The 13,846-nt window shown below is 41.2% G+C and overlaps 1 protein-coding gene across 1 annotated transcript in view; it reads right to left on the bottom strand.

The window, feature by feature from the left end:
• Positions 1-13,846, bottom strand: part of NEO1 (neogenin 1) — a gene marked incomplete at its 5' end in the record, with an annotated part of 204,531 nt that overhangs the window by 28,781 nt on the left and 161,904 nt on the right. Inside the window, 6 exons of the mRNA XM_082005375.1 lie at positions 1,508-1,731; positions 2,893-2,988; positions 3,806-4,000; positions 7,622-7,732; positions 9,092-9,236; positions 10,133-10,182. Coding sequence (XP_081861501.1) covers positions 1,508-1,731; positions 2,893-2,988; positions 3,806-4,000; positions 7,622-7,732; positions 9,092-9,236; positions 10,133-10,182 — 821 coding nt within the window. The remainder of the gene's footprint in view (positions 1-1,507; positions 1,732-2,892; positions 2,989-3,805; positions 4,001-7,621; positions 7,733-9,091; positions 9,237-10,132; positions 10,183-13,846) is intronic.

Raw genomic sequence — 13,846 nt, forward strand, 5'->3', positions numbered from 1 at the left:
GCTTTGGATACTAGAGAACTGACACGAAGATAAGATTTCTGTGTGCACGGCTGCGTAACGGAGAAGCTCCGATGCAACTGGGCAAACAGCCTCAAAACACCCAATAAATAACAAAGCTGCCAGAGATCATGACAAACAATATACCAGCTCATACGTAATAAAGTTACCAAAGACCTGACTGAAACGCAGCAGCTTATTGAATAGCACTGCTGAAAAGAAGCTTGGCCTTTCTTAAAACGAGCAATTTTTGTTGAAACAAAGAAAGAAAAGCAGGATGCGAGTTCTCCAAACATCACGGATTAAAAATTATGTCCTTTCAGGCAAATGCTTTTCACAAGGAGTATTTCTGAACTATATTCCATCGTTACATGTTCTTTTTGCTCCACAATAAAACTTCTTGACCACTGGCCACCAGCACCGAGAACAGTGGGAGTATTTTATTTACCACTAAGGGTGGATTTTTTAAAAGCATTTAACTAATGAAACTGTAGCATTATATAAATCACTCCCGAGACATCCTCTGCACATGACTCAGGAATGTGGGTTCATAAATAACTTGCCTTTAGAAGAACACACATATATACATCTTTTCATTTCAATTAAAAAAAAATCATCTGGTTTGTAACAAAATTGCTCTGTAAGAGCATAAAGGGAGCTCCACTAGCTGGATATTTTAACAAGCATTTCCTTTGAGTCTCGTTTCAAATGTGAAATTTGCAGTCAGCATTTTTGAGGCCTCCAGATAACTCTGAAAATTTAAAAAAAAAAAAAAAAATCCAACCAACCAACTAAAAAAATCCAAACCAATAAGCCAAACCCCAAATCTAGTCTCCAAATCAAAATAGTAGATAAAAATCAAGGACGGCAAAGATATCATAAAGGCGGTGTTATACATTCTGACCCATTCAGTTCCCAAAGGAAAGGTTCACTATCAACTTCGTACGAACAGAAAAGGTTGTAAAAGGAAACTTAAAACCGTCAGAGTAAATATTTTCCCTGCATGACTCACCCCACAAATTCAGGCTCTTCTGCTAGCTGGAGAGAAGCCATTAGTAACACATACCTTCTTAATGCATTATTGGATCCTCTAAAGGTAAGCCCACATCTGTCACGCAAACCGATCGCGTCAGGGTGAAGTAGAAAGGATAAAATTGTCACCATGTCCCTGGTTCCACAGCAGAACGTCACTCTGGAAGCCTTTGCCTTCCTTCCCCGAGTTGTCTCTCCCACTCATTCACACCCCGTCTCCATCTCTTCCACACACGTACACAAAAGACACCCCAAAACCAACTACTTCCCCCAAATCTAGAAGAACCTTTGAAGCGATGATTTCACTGAGCAGTACTGATGTGAACTCAGTCCAGGCATCTCAAATAAATCCCGGCACACCCTTATACCGTTTTCTAAGCGCTTGGCTTTACTCTCAGCTTTCACTTAACCCTGACTTGAACATCAACCTTCTCACTGAAATAATGCAGCTGTGTTAATGTTGTTGAAACTCCGATACCTTGTACTTCGTATTTGCGGGGATATTGGTTTTCCAACGAACTGTGTAGTAGCGAGCATCTGTGATCTTCTGGTTCTTTGGCAGAGAGTTGTCTGCCCAAGTGATCCGTATGGTGTCATGACTCAGAATGGAAGCCTGAACTCCCACCGGTGGCATCATGGGAGACGGATCTGGCACTGGAGTGTATGGAGCATTAATAACAAACAAATCAACTTCGGAAGTGTCTAGGGAATTGATGGGTAAAAAGTAGTGTATTATAATTAAAAAGGGAGAAGGTGGCATTTTAATGTAAACAAAAACAAAAAAGGGGAAATGCAGGGTAGTACAATGAAATGAAAGGTGAGAAATGGAGAAAAAGAGAGAAAAGCCAGAGTTAATAGGTGACATAAGACTGGCTAATAAAATTACTCTTGCATTGCATGCCCTTCTTAAGACAGTAAAACAACATATATATGCTAATATATACACCTAATCGTAATAGTGCTCAGTGCATTCAACCATGGCCTAAGAACCCCAGACACACCATAATTTCAACTTTGACTTTATTTGCCTCAGAATGTCCACTGATTCCTCTTCCAGAAAACAACGAGGAGGAAAAAAAGAGATTGACGACTTCTAGATGGGTAAATGCCACTTCATAAAGATTACAGGGAACTCCCATCACCTTTCAAAGAACGTTAAGGGCAATCAAGTTCCAAGTACCATACAAATTTGCAATAACCGAAGAAACCGCAATTCCTATGTCTACAAAATCTGTAAGAATTCCTGCTCTTCAGAAGACTAAAACAAGCGCAGGCGTTAACATCTACACAAAATAACTAAGCAATATCAACAGCCTAGTAGGGAGCACGGTGAGCCATAGCATAGTAACAGCTCCCTTGCAAAGAGATTTCTCTGGTTAAAATCTTTTATTAACGTATTACAAGACAACAACAACAACAAAATACGCCAAGAAGTTGTTTAGTGTAAGTGACAGCAGACTGAGACTTAAGAGAAAGAAAATGCAGGCATCGTATGGAAAATCCCAGCGTAAAAGACCAAAAAACCCTGTACTTGTCAATAAAAAACAAGGTAAAAAACAAGGGCCACGCCTTTAGAACTGCACAATTTGTGCCAACATAATGGCAGCTTTTTGAATAAAAACATCTCGAAGTAGTTGAAAGGCAAGTTTTGTAATTTAAAAATGAAACCAATTTTAGGTGGCTTAATAAAACGGACAAAACATGAGGCAATCACTGAAACAGTAAGGCCAATCGGTTAAAGGAACGGAGCGCACTTGACACTGAAAACCAAGACTCTTAATGACACCTGATCACGTTTTCAGCTGCTGGGCATATTAACAGTTTTGAGCTGTGCAGAACTTAAAAGCAGCCCCTCGCCTTTACCTGAGTGAGGCCTGGTCACCGCGCTCTCGTAGAGAGGGATTCCTTCACCAACGTTGTTAAACGCTTTCAGAGTTATGACGTAGTGGGAGCTTGGGTCTAAAGGGAAAAAATAAATATCTTTTTAGGGCAAGCTGTTAGTGAATCCTATTTTCTGCTTTGCCGTATTGTCTTTGTTCAGTATTTTAATTTTTAGCTGAAATACATGGAACGAACTATACTAAATCTGAATTGAGACAGTCTCCACGCAGACCTTCTGTTAGCGTTCAATATTTCTCATACAGCGGAAGTCGACATTCGCAGCAAATCTGCCTTAAGCACAGTCAAAATAGTAGTGAGGAAAAACATTTTAAAATGAACGTTTTAAGTTGCTCTACTAGAAAATGACTCAAAACTCCCATTTTACGGAACTTCTCAATAGTTCGCGATGCTAATATTTATTTTGCTTTCAGGGTATTTTACCTACCGCAGAGAATTCTGCGGAAGGGTGAATCCACATTTTTCTTCTAAAGTAGATGCCACTGTATCTTGCTGAAATTTGAGGGGGTTTTGCCTGCAGGCACCTGTTCCGTGGCTCCAGACGCAGAACAAGGGAACGCTGCTCAGCAGGAACGTTTTTGTAATAAGCGTTGACGGGAAAGCGTCAAATCAAAATGCACTATGCTTCCAACTCGGTGAATTTAGGATTCTGGGTTTGGGGGGCTTTTTTTTTACTCTGCCTCTTCCTCTATCATTGAAAAATTGAGTTTATTTGAAATTTATCAACAGTTTGGCATCCGGTGTAATACCTGAATAAGGAAAAAGATCCTCTTACAAACATGCACGTAGTTTTATTTATTTTTAATACCGTAATTAGGAAACAGGAACATAAATGAGAGGCAAAACTTGGGCATTGACGTTAATTCCCTTTCCTTACCTAAGTTTTCAATGGTGTAGTATCTCTGTTTATAGTCCACCTTGATGGTCTGTGCATGAGGACTGCCAATGCCATACCCTATAGCATAGCCTCTCACCACGATGTTCTGGTTTTCAGGGGGAGTCCAGCTTACTACAATACTGGTGACAAGCGGACGGACGTGTAAGGAACTTGGAACTTCGGGAACGCGAGTTTCTGTTAAAGAAAAATGACGCATTTAAAGGATTTCTCTTAAAGAAAGGTAATTACACAAAGAGCTATGAGCTAGGTCAAATGTAGCACTTCTATTCTGCGTCTGTATTGAAACGAGTACGCTCCAAAGGAGAGCACTTTACTGCACGAGAGAGAGCGAAGAACTTTAATAAGCAGAAGAAAATTAATGTAGTTTCGTATACTAATATATTTTAATAGATACTGTCTTTGTAAGAAAGGACAGTTGTACTGAAGAGAAGTATCAGATCTGCTTCGAGGCAGGCTTTTTTGATGTTTGTGCATGTTCTTTCCAATTTGTAATTTTTCAAAATACGCATTAAATTTATCATGTCCTTCCCCTCCACAAAGCAATCTGCTTTTAGTTCCGTCACATTACTTACTTGTGGGCATTAAAATAATTATACTGAAAACACACTGATGATGAAAGAAAGGATCCTGAGCTCGTTGTAGGATTAAACGGAATATTCCAAAGCTCTAAGAATTGTCGATAAACTGTGTATTGCGTGCGCTGCAAAGGTTTTCTTGTGATTTGTCCTGCACATGTCGCTGTTTAAATCCTTGAGTCTCTTTTACGTAGTTCACAAAAAACATGCGGGAACCACACAACCATACCACAAGATCAAAAAATAATCGTAGAGTCCATATCAAATGCTCGAATCCTACCCCCACAAGCAACACAAACCTAATCACAACCCCACAGAGGGATGGAATGTGGATCCTTAATAACAGAAGGACTTCCACAATAGCTCACTGTAATCCCCTAGTATTTTTCTAAAACGATTTTCCCCACTGTTCACTAGAACTTAAAGGCAATCTAAAAGCACAACTGTACCTACCAGCATCCACACCTTTGTTTTAACTTGTCAAAAATGAAGTAAGTACTTTTGTCAGGCCACTGGAGTCTGCGTGTGTGGACAGATTTTAAATAATTCGGTGCAAGAGTAAGCCGACTTCCCCACTCTAAAATAAAATCAGTTCAGAGAGTTCTGCTTCCTGCAGGGATTTCGTTTTAATGAAACATTAAATAAAGTACCACAACAGAATTATTTGGATCATAATATGCCAGTGGCCTGCTAGCCCAGGGAGTTTATGGTCTCCAGCTGACACAGCCGATCAATTGAAGTTCACAACTATTAAATACAGGAAAGCTACAGAATTGCAATGGAAGAGATGACATTTTTAACAGCACAGAAGTTGATGCGTTGGGGATAAACCTCGTTACAACTGTTTAACACCTGCCGCACACGCACTCCTGGCGAGGCTTGCTCCGACTGCAAAATTGCACAGCCCTACCACCACTAAATTGCAACAGGCTGGCTCCCATTTACACTGATGACACTATGAAGTGAATTATTTTCTATTTAAATTCGAAAAGCAGCCATGGAATAAAAAGAAATTATATGCCTTACATGTCTATTAAACCTGAGAAATTAAAGATTAGCTGTAAATACATTTGCACGGTATTAAAATTATCCACATGTGCTTATTAAAGAAAGAAAAGCAAAAAATACACGTCTTCTTTCCGGTATGCGCATACACAAGTATCTCATACATGTATGCAGAATGATATGAATAGCATCTTACGTTGTCTTAACGGTGAATTTTTATTACTTTATTAATTGTAAAGGGCATGTGTAAAGAAAGTTAGATTTCCTGCAAGGACTGCAACAATCCTATTTGAAAAAAAAAAATTAAAATGTAAAATCAACACTGAATTAAAGGGTTCTTTTCTTCTCCCACCTTCTGCCCTACTTAAATTTAATCCTGATGCTATCCTCTGGCAAAGTACTGTTAACTCTAATTCAAAAGCAGAGTACATTTTCATTACCTCGTGCAAGTGCTGCCTATTTAGAGAGCTCTACTTCAGTTTGGGGAACTAGCGGCTTCTCAAAGCTGCAAGGTTGTGTCATATCCAGTTAGAGGAAGACAGACGCACAGATGCAAGTAAATTCAACTCTAAAAAAATAATCTGAAATAACTACAAAACTGAACTCTACTGTTAACATTGGATTTTGCACTGTTCTTGATTAAGCAATGGAGAGAAGGCAGTAAGAGGACAAGTAGTAAGCTGAGCATCAACTTTGCGTAACACAGACTTAAGCACGGGCTCTCAAGGGCTTTAATCAGCTGACTGTTGAAACAATCTTCCAACAGTGGAGAGCAAATATTGAAGCTCTTTCATTATTCCATCTCCCAGCTGCCGGTACAACTGAATCTTAAGCCACACGGATGTGAAAGACATGACCGGATCCTGCGGCATTAAGCTAGAATGACCCTCCAGCTACTTAAACAAAGCCAAGAGGGAGACTGGCCTACAACTGTAAGGTAACTTGTCTGCAATGGTGCTAATTAAACGCTTTTCTAAATAGGAACAGTCTACCCAGAATCACCAGCTCCATGTAGACGGTCCAAAGAGATTTGCCCCAGCCACCCTTTTAAAAATGCCACTTTTCTTCCATTTGAGTTGCTCTTAGATCCTGGGAGATGCTCACAAAATTGCTCATTTGAATTCTGCAAGAATCAGGTTCCCACTTGCAGATTATTCTAGTGTAGTAAATACCAAGCATCTGGACCAACTATCCAAGGTCAACATTATTCACAGAACATTCTTTACTTTTATTGTTAACCTCTAGATTGGAAAAACACGATGTTAACGTGGTTCTGTATACCACGTATCATCAGTCTGTGGCTTTGGTGGAAAAGACTTCATTTCTGATGAAGGATATGGTCTATACTAGTCTACTAATACTGAAAATATAATCAATCTCCCTCTTCTTCTAAAGTGGCAAAAGAACAATTACTGGAGGTCAAATGTTCTCTTTAGAAAAAGAGTCTAACAACAACAAAAAAACCCCAGGAAAAATATTTAAACAAAGCACGGTACCAATGAAACACAGTGGTAAGCCTGCAAAGCGATGTTTTCCACTATTCCTTTCCTACCGTGAGCCCCCTCTCTCATGTTTGAACAAAGTTTACACCTCCAAGTCTGCAACCAGAGCGCAGACACCGAGACTCCACACTGCAGCCAGCAGGACGACGCCTGGTCCTTCAGCACGCCGTGCCTCCGAAGAGCAAACCGCCACGCGGAACCCTTTGAGGTATACTTTGATGGTTTCATTTGCATAACTTAGGTGCTACATAAATGCATAATCACTACTTTACTTCCCTCAAGGAAAACAGTCCTCCTACCTCTGTTTCGTAGCATGCAAACCCCTGCATAATTAACAAGATGAATTTTATTACCATATAAAAATTGAGCCATTATTACTGTTATATGAATCTTACCATGTATTATTATTTAAATATTGAAACACTAACATTGTAATTCATAATGGGGTACTTCTTAGCAGAGAAAATGTGGTGCCAACATACAGTCCTGGAAAGCGTAGATGCAGGGTTTAATTTCAAGCCATTTAATTGATTTGGCAATAATTTTATGTTAAAATAAAAATTAATTTCACTTAATCGTAAATAAAGCACATTATATAATTAGAATACAGTAAAAACAACTGAACAAAATCAGGTTTGCCTTTACAAAAGGTAATCACACTTTACGGTGTGATGTTCTTAATGGCAGAAATACAGTCACACTTATGATCTCACCATCTAGATCACTCTCAAACGTTTCCGCTGATACCCAGTCGGTAGCTGGTCCGGTGCCATTAACAGTCAAAGCAGCCACTCGGAAGCTGTATTCTGTACCTCGTTCAAGACCTGAGAGAGAAAGAGTATCTGAGGAATTAGGAATCACAGCTCCTAATTAAAATACAGGCACAACCTGACAGTAAAATGCCTTCCACCCCACTGTTGCCACTCGAGCATGTAACGGGAGGTCAGGAACGCAAACGGCACCACCACGGTGCAGCTCCCCTATGGAAGCTGACACCAGTGAGGGTGTGACAGATAAACCCTGACCGTGGACACCCGGGGCTGCGACACTCTGCAGGCTCTCCCTGTAGCCCAGTGGAGGAGACTGTGAGGTACCGTTTGCAGCCAGCGTGAATTTCTGGCTATGCGTTAGTTTTAAGTCCAGAACCACCCACATCCATAACTGAACAGAGGTGTAGAGTATAGACAAGTGACCAAAATGAGCAAATAGTTTGGTTTATGGCATATAAGAGTGTATAATCAATAATCAAAGCAGTATGAAAATGCACTTAGAATTTGACATATGGAACTTCTTCAGCAGGCTTTGTCGCTGGCAAAAACATACTCTAGTCACAGGCACGTCTCAACTCCCGCTCTGTGAGAAAACTGAAACTTATTGAGTCACAGCTGGAGCTTCTGAGAACAAATCAAAACATCTCATTAAAAAGTGCATATTCATTTTTTAAGAGAGGCACAATTTCTTCTCTTTTGACCAACTGTTCATTTACAGAGTTTTAAAGAACAAACAATAATGCAGCTTTGCTCCCATTCTCACGTTACTGTTTATTTCTGCTATACAAAATTTTAGTTCTGGTAACAAGATATAACTGAGTAATGTACTACATTGGATTTTTTTTTTTTCAAAGTGTATAAAATAAAGCAAAGATGTATCACATTCCTGTCGGAAAGAAGGAAAAAGGTTGATGTCAGTGAAACTGGGTGGAATGAGTTGCACGGATGCCTGAGTTAAGACTTGGAGCTGGGCTTGCGGGTGAGCACTACAAGACGGAGCGCACACGCCTACATCACACCCACGTGCAGACAGGCGAGCCTGCCAAGTGCCAGCCAGCCTGCATGTCCCTGGCCTCCTTCTCCAGACTCTTCCTTCTGGCATTTGGTCCCGAGCTCACTGTGCCTGCCCGTCTCCTCCATGCAACCCCTGTGCCTTCTATAAAGGTTTTAAAAGGAGTCGTTCAGTCTGCTTAGCAAAGCAATGGCAAAATTAGGGCTAGAAAACAGGTCACGAGCCTTTGGTTACTGCTAGCCAGCCCACACGATCTCACAACCTGCGAACACTCATTGTAAGTGTTTTTGTTTTTTCTTGCGAGGCAAGAACCCTACACAAACACGTCTCAGAGCCACAGCCTGCTAAAAGCACCTAAAGCCCCCCTTTCCGTAGCAAATGCTTTGCAACTAGCAGCTTACCTTCAATCAGCTGAAAAAGCTGGGTCCCACCAATGCTCTCCGTTACATCGCTCTTGCGGGACACCTTACGGTAGCGAATTTTGTAGCCAGTGATCTGTCCACTGTGTGTCCCTGCAGGAGGAGGCTGCCAGTGTAGCATGATGCTCTGGGGAAGGCAGAAGGTCATTACAAAGTCATCACTTCTCATGCAGCCAGAGAAACTACTCTGCTGCTAATACTTCGTGAAACGCAAGACTGAAAAACATGCATACAAAACCCGCTGCATTTTCATGTAGTAAACCATAGGCTACCTGTAAGAAGTAAAAAAGCTATAATTCAGCAGCAGCCCAGGTCATACATGGGCCTATAGAAGTTCACCCCAAAGCGCTTCAATCCTATTAGACCTTCTGATTCCAATTCTACAAATGGCCCCTGGGGTTTCTCTTTCATTTTCTTTGGGTTATCTTAAGATATGGTTTACTTGAGGATCTATCTTTAAGAACTGGTATCTTCTCTGAAGGGTACAAGGGATCCGAACTGTAATTTATGTGCGGGAAGTGATTTATTTTTAATCCTACAGGCAGCAGAAAAAGGTATTTGGAAAAGAGTTTAGAAAAGACTTTTTAAAAAAAATCTCCAATCATAATCACTGAAGTCAAAATGACTAAGTAGCTAAGTTTCTCTTTTAAAGTGCCCAGGACACTATAAACGTCCGTATGTATGCACACACACTGTGAACAGCAGTTAATCAACAGGAACACATTCAAGCTCTTGGTGCTTCTGGCTTTTGAGCCTGATTAAACCTCTTTCATAATTTGCCTCCACGCTTTGGTACATTGTCACTGTCTGCACTGCGTTCTGTTACGTACAACCCACAACCGGGCTGGAGTTTCTAATGCTTCAAGCCCCACGTTCTTGATACTCTGTTGGCCAACTCACAGGCAAATAGCTGAAAAGCAGCATGGTAGACAAGAAACCCAAAGCAGCTTTAAATTGTGGTTGACCTAAGAACCACCAACCTTTTATTTACCCATTACCAACAGGAAATTCTTCGCATCTCACCTTGGAATTCCGGACCTCCAGTGTTAGATTCTGTGGTGGAGCACTGGGGACTAGAAACATTAAAGGAATTACAACTCTAAAATTCCCACATACTGTATCAAAATACTCTATTTCCATACACAACTGCTCTCTGCTATCATTCATTATGAAAGCACAAACCATTCTGGTTTAAGATACTATATAAAGTAACTACAAAATTCTACCAGAGGTACTTTATGACATACAGTGACTGGCTTAGGAGGCTTATGTAGGTAGTTTCATCACAAAGAACCAACTCATTTTTTATTCAGGTCCTTATTTATCACAGGTGTCTAAATAAAAATGTCTTCTATTTAAAGATACTTCCCATAAACTCTAAGAAAAGAGATCACATTCAGTACTTTTCAAAAATCAAGTCTTTCATTTACCTGCTGGGAAACCACATTTAAAATTCCAGCCGTGTTTTTATCATCATGACTTTCTGTAACAGGAAAAACTCAGAGTCGAAACGTCCCTGTGTTACTGAGGAGGTGAAGCGCATCACAAATGGAGTTCCTGCTTTTAAACCTCCATTCTTTGTTAGTTCCTTACCAGCTGTAGCAACTTGCTGGTCACGACAGCGAAACTCCGTTAGACAAAAAAGCAATGTAGAACCCGAGACCAAGGAAATCCTTGTCGCAGCACTTCAGACTCACAAATGTCATCTCAAAAGCAGAGACAAGGGTTCTCTGGCAGGAAGGTGAGGCTCCAGCAAAGCACAAGGACAGGGAAGTAGCACAACGGAGCTAAAGATTGTTCTGGTCTGAATAACATGTTTTCCAAATAACGCACACCAGCCGCAGCAATACCTAGGAAAACACTCCTGAGTGCATAAAGTGAAAGTAGCCCTGCGAGAAGTGAAAGGTACACTGGGGTGTGGTTAAATAAATACCCCTCTCCCACCGTCCCACAAAAGAGATGGAGACAAGAAGGATTTGATTTTCCTTCTGTCTTGCCAGCTGAACCGAGTCTGAAATCACCAGACCTAGGGATAAAGTGCTATGTCCTTTCAAACGCAAGAACACAGATTAAGAGAAGGAAATGAAATAAAGCCAAGCTTTTTTTTTTTTTTCCATTTGTTTTATGCAGTTGGTGCCTACTTTCACAACAACCTAAAGTCATGGGTTTCACGAGGAGTGAGTAATAATTAATGCATATATTGCAGATTTGGCGAGAGAAAGACAATCAGGAGGACACAGGAAAGGATATATGCACATAAATACGTTCCTATACATGTAACTCACCACGTGCACAGTCCGTTTTACGTCAAAGTAAGCTTAGGACTCAGATCAGATTAAGAACTTAACCAGGCCAACAGATAAAATGGATTTCCTGTGAGCCTGCGATACCCACGCTCCGACAGGAAAGGCATAGCCTAGTTCGGAACATTGTATAGGCAGGACCACGACCTGCTGAGGGTTCGGCGAGACTGCAAGCACGGGCTGGTAAGGGAAATGCCCTCCATCAGGGTGTGATGCAGAGATTATGTTTCTAGTGCGATATGTGATTGCTTCCTATAAATCAGGAAGACCATGAGAGGAGAAGCAGATCCTGCTAAGCAGCACATAAACCTTGGTTCAAATTGTAACACCTGAAGAGCTATCCTGCAACAAACCGCCGTAAGAGACTTGGATTAGGTGCAAAAACCTACATAAAAATGCGGAAGCTTGTTAAATAGAAGCTAAAGGAAGCTCAGAATGAAATTCCTGCGGGAAATGTTGAGAGATTGAAGGGGGAGAAGAGTGCGGTTAAGCAGCAGGGCTATAAGACTGTTAGAAGCAAGATGACATCCTTCAGAAAGCTGTAGGAAGTAAATTTTCACAGGTTAAATGTCAAAAGGTAAGCTGGGCGAGAAAGGACTTCAGGAAAACTTGAAAACGACATTACAACCAGTAATAGATTCTTCTTCAAACAAATAGCGAGCTGGAAGCCCTGTAGAGAAATTGTGGAGTTAGCTGATGGCCAGGGCATGACAGAAGAAGAAAAAATAAGGCCACACCACTGACTTCTTTGCATTTGTTCTGAGTGGAAGGAAGCGGCGAGGTTTTCATGACGCCCTTTCCAAGGGACTTACAGGATATCTCAAACTGAAATGTCAATACAAGGGATTATGGAAGAGTCGGAACAGGAGGAAGAGCAGCGAGTTGCCAGGGTTAGATGCTCTTCACCCAGGATTTCTCAAGGAACTTGGGACTGAAATGGCTGCATGACTTACGGTAGGCTGTAACCTCTCACGAGTTACCTCGCTACGGGGAGATGGGAAATTTGATGCCAGGGTTTAAAAGGGCTTCTCTTTGAGAAACTGCTGGAAACTTCAAGTTGTAAGTCAGAACCCTGTATTAGGCAAATAAACTGAAGCTATAATAGAGCACGAAACTCACAGATACATGGAGGAATGATACCTGTTTTTCACTTTCCAAAGGGAAATCCTGCATCACAAACCTGCCGGAGAGCTCTTAAGAAATGAAGCAGTGAGAGGAAGCCCTTGCCTGAGTAAACAACTGGTTAAAAGAAAGGCAAGAGAAGGTAGGGACGCATGTGGTGGGAGATGACCTGTGGAGCTCCGCCGTGGCACGTGCCGAGACCCCTGGTGCTCAACACATTCCTGAGTGATGAAAGGGAGATGAGCAGCGAGGTGACTAATGTTGGTTCAGACATGATCTGACGGTAAAGAACTGCAGAAAGACCTCAGGACATTTTGTGCCCGGATGTTAAAGTGATGGATGAAATTCATGGCAGACAACGCCCATTTCTCCCTACGCGCATGGGAGAAATGATCGTGCCTCTACGTGCAAAACGATGGCTCTAAGCAGGCCAATTCCAAGATGAGTCTACCCCAAAAAAATCAGTCAAATGCTAGTAATTACACACGTCTCTGACACAGTTTTGGTCCCCCCACCTCCATTTTTAAAAGCACGCAGGAGGAAAGAAACCTAGAAAGAAGGTCAGAAAAGGGCACTGAAGGTTGAAACAGCTTCCGCAAAAGAGATGGCTAACCATTTCTGTGACTTTTGAATCCGGAAAGAGAGATGAATGAGGGAGAATACAGCAAAGGTCTAGAAAATGAGGAGCTGAGTGGGCTGGTGGTCGCCCATTATTCACTCTTCCAGGCAGTACAGCTCTAGGCAACAAAGGACGCTAACGTATGGCAGGTTCAAGACAGACAACAGGGGCTGATTTTTCATAGGAAATTTTTTTGTAGAATCTTTGTCCACTTGATGTTGGGGATGATAAAAGCTGACACGGGTTAAAGAGGATGCTGACAGGGTTTCACGGAAGAGAAACTGCATTAGTAAATACAAGGAAACCACTGCAGAGTCAAGAAGTCCCAGCGAAACAAACTTTTAGACATAGAGAGAATTTGGGACAGTAGTCCTCCCTGCTCATCTGTTCTGCTTTTGGTCACTCCTGGAGAGAGGATTCCAGGCTGGGCTCACATTTGGTCTGACTGTTCTTATATACAAACAAACTTCTCTATACAAAATAAAAGTTAACGTTAACTCTGATCATTCTACAATTATTCATATATCTGTATCTGTATTTGCTGACGTTACCTCTTTATTTGCCTTACAGAAAATACTGTTACTGCTTCCTGCTTTCATTGTTACATGCAACTCGTGTAATAGTATCTGTGCTGGAGTCCAAACAAAGACTTCTCCCATATGACCACAATTAAAATAAAAACACTCCAAAAGC

This window comes from Phaethon aethereus (assembly GCF_964289735.1).
Source record: "Phaethon aethereus genome assembly, chromosome: 12".
In the NCBI taxonomy this organism is placed as follows: Eukaryota; Metazoa; Chordata; class Aves; order Phaethontiformes; family Phaethontidae; genus Phaethon; species Phaethon aethereus.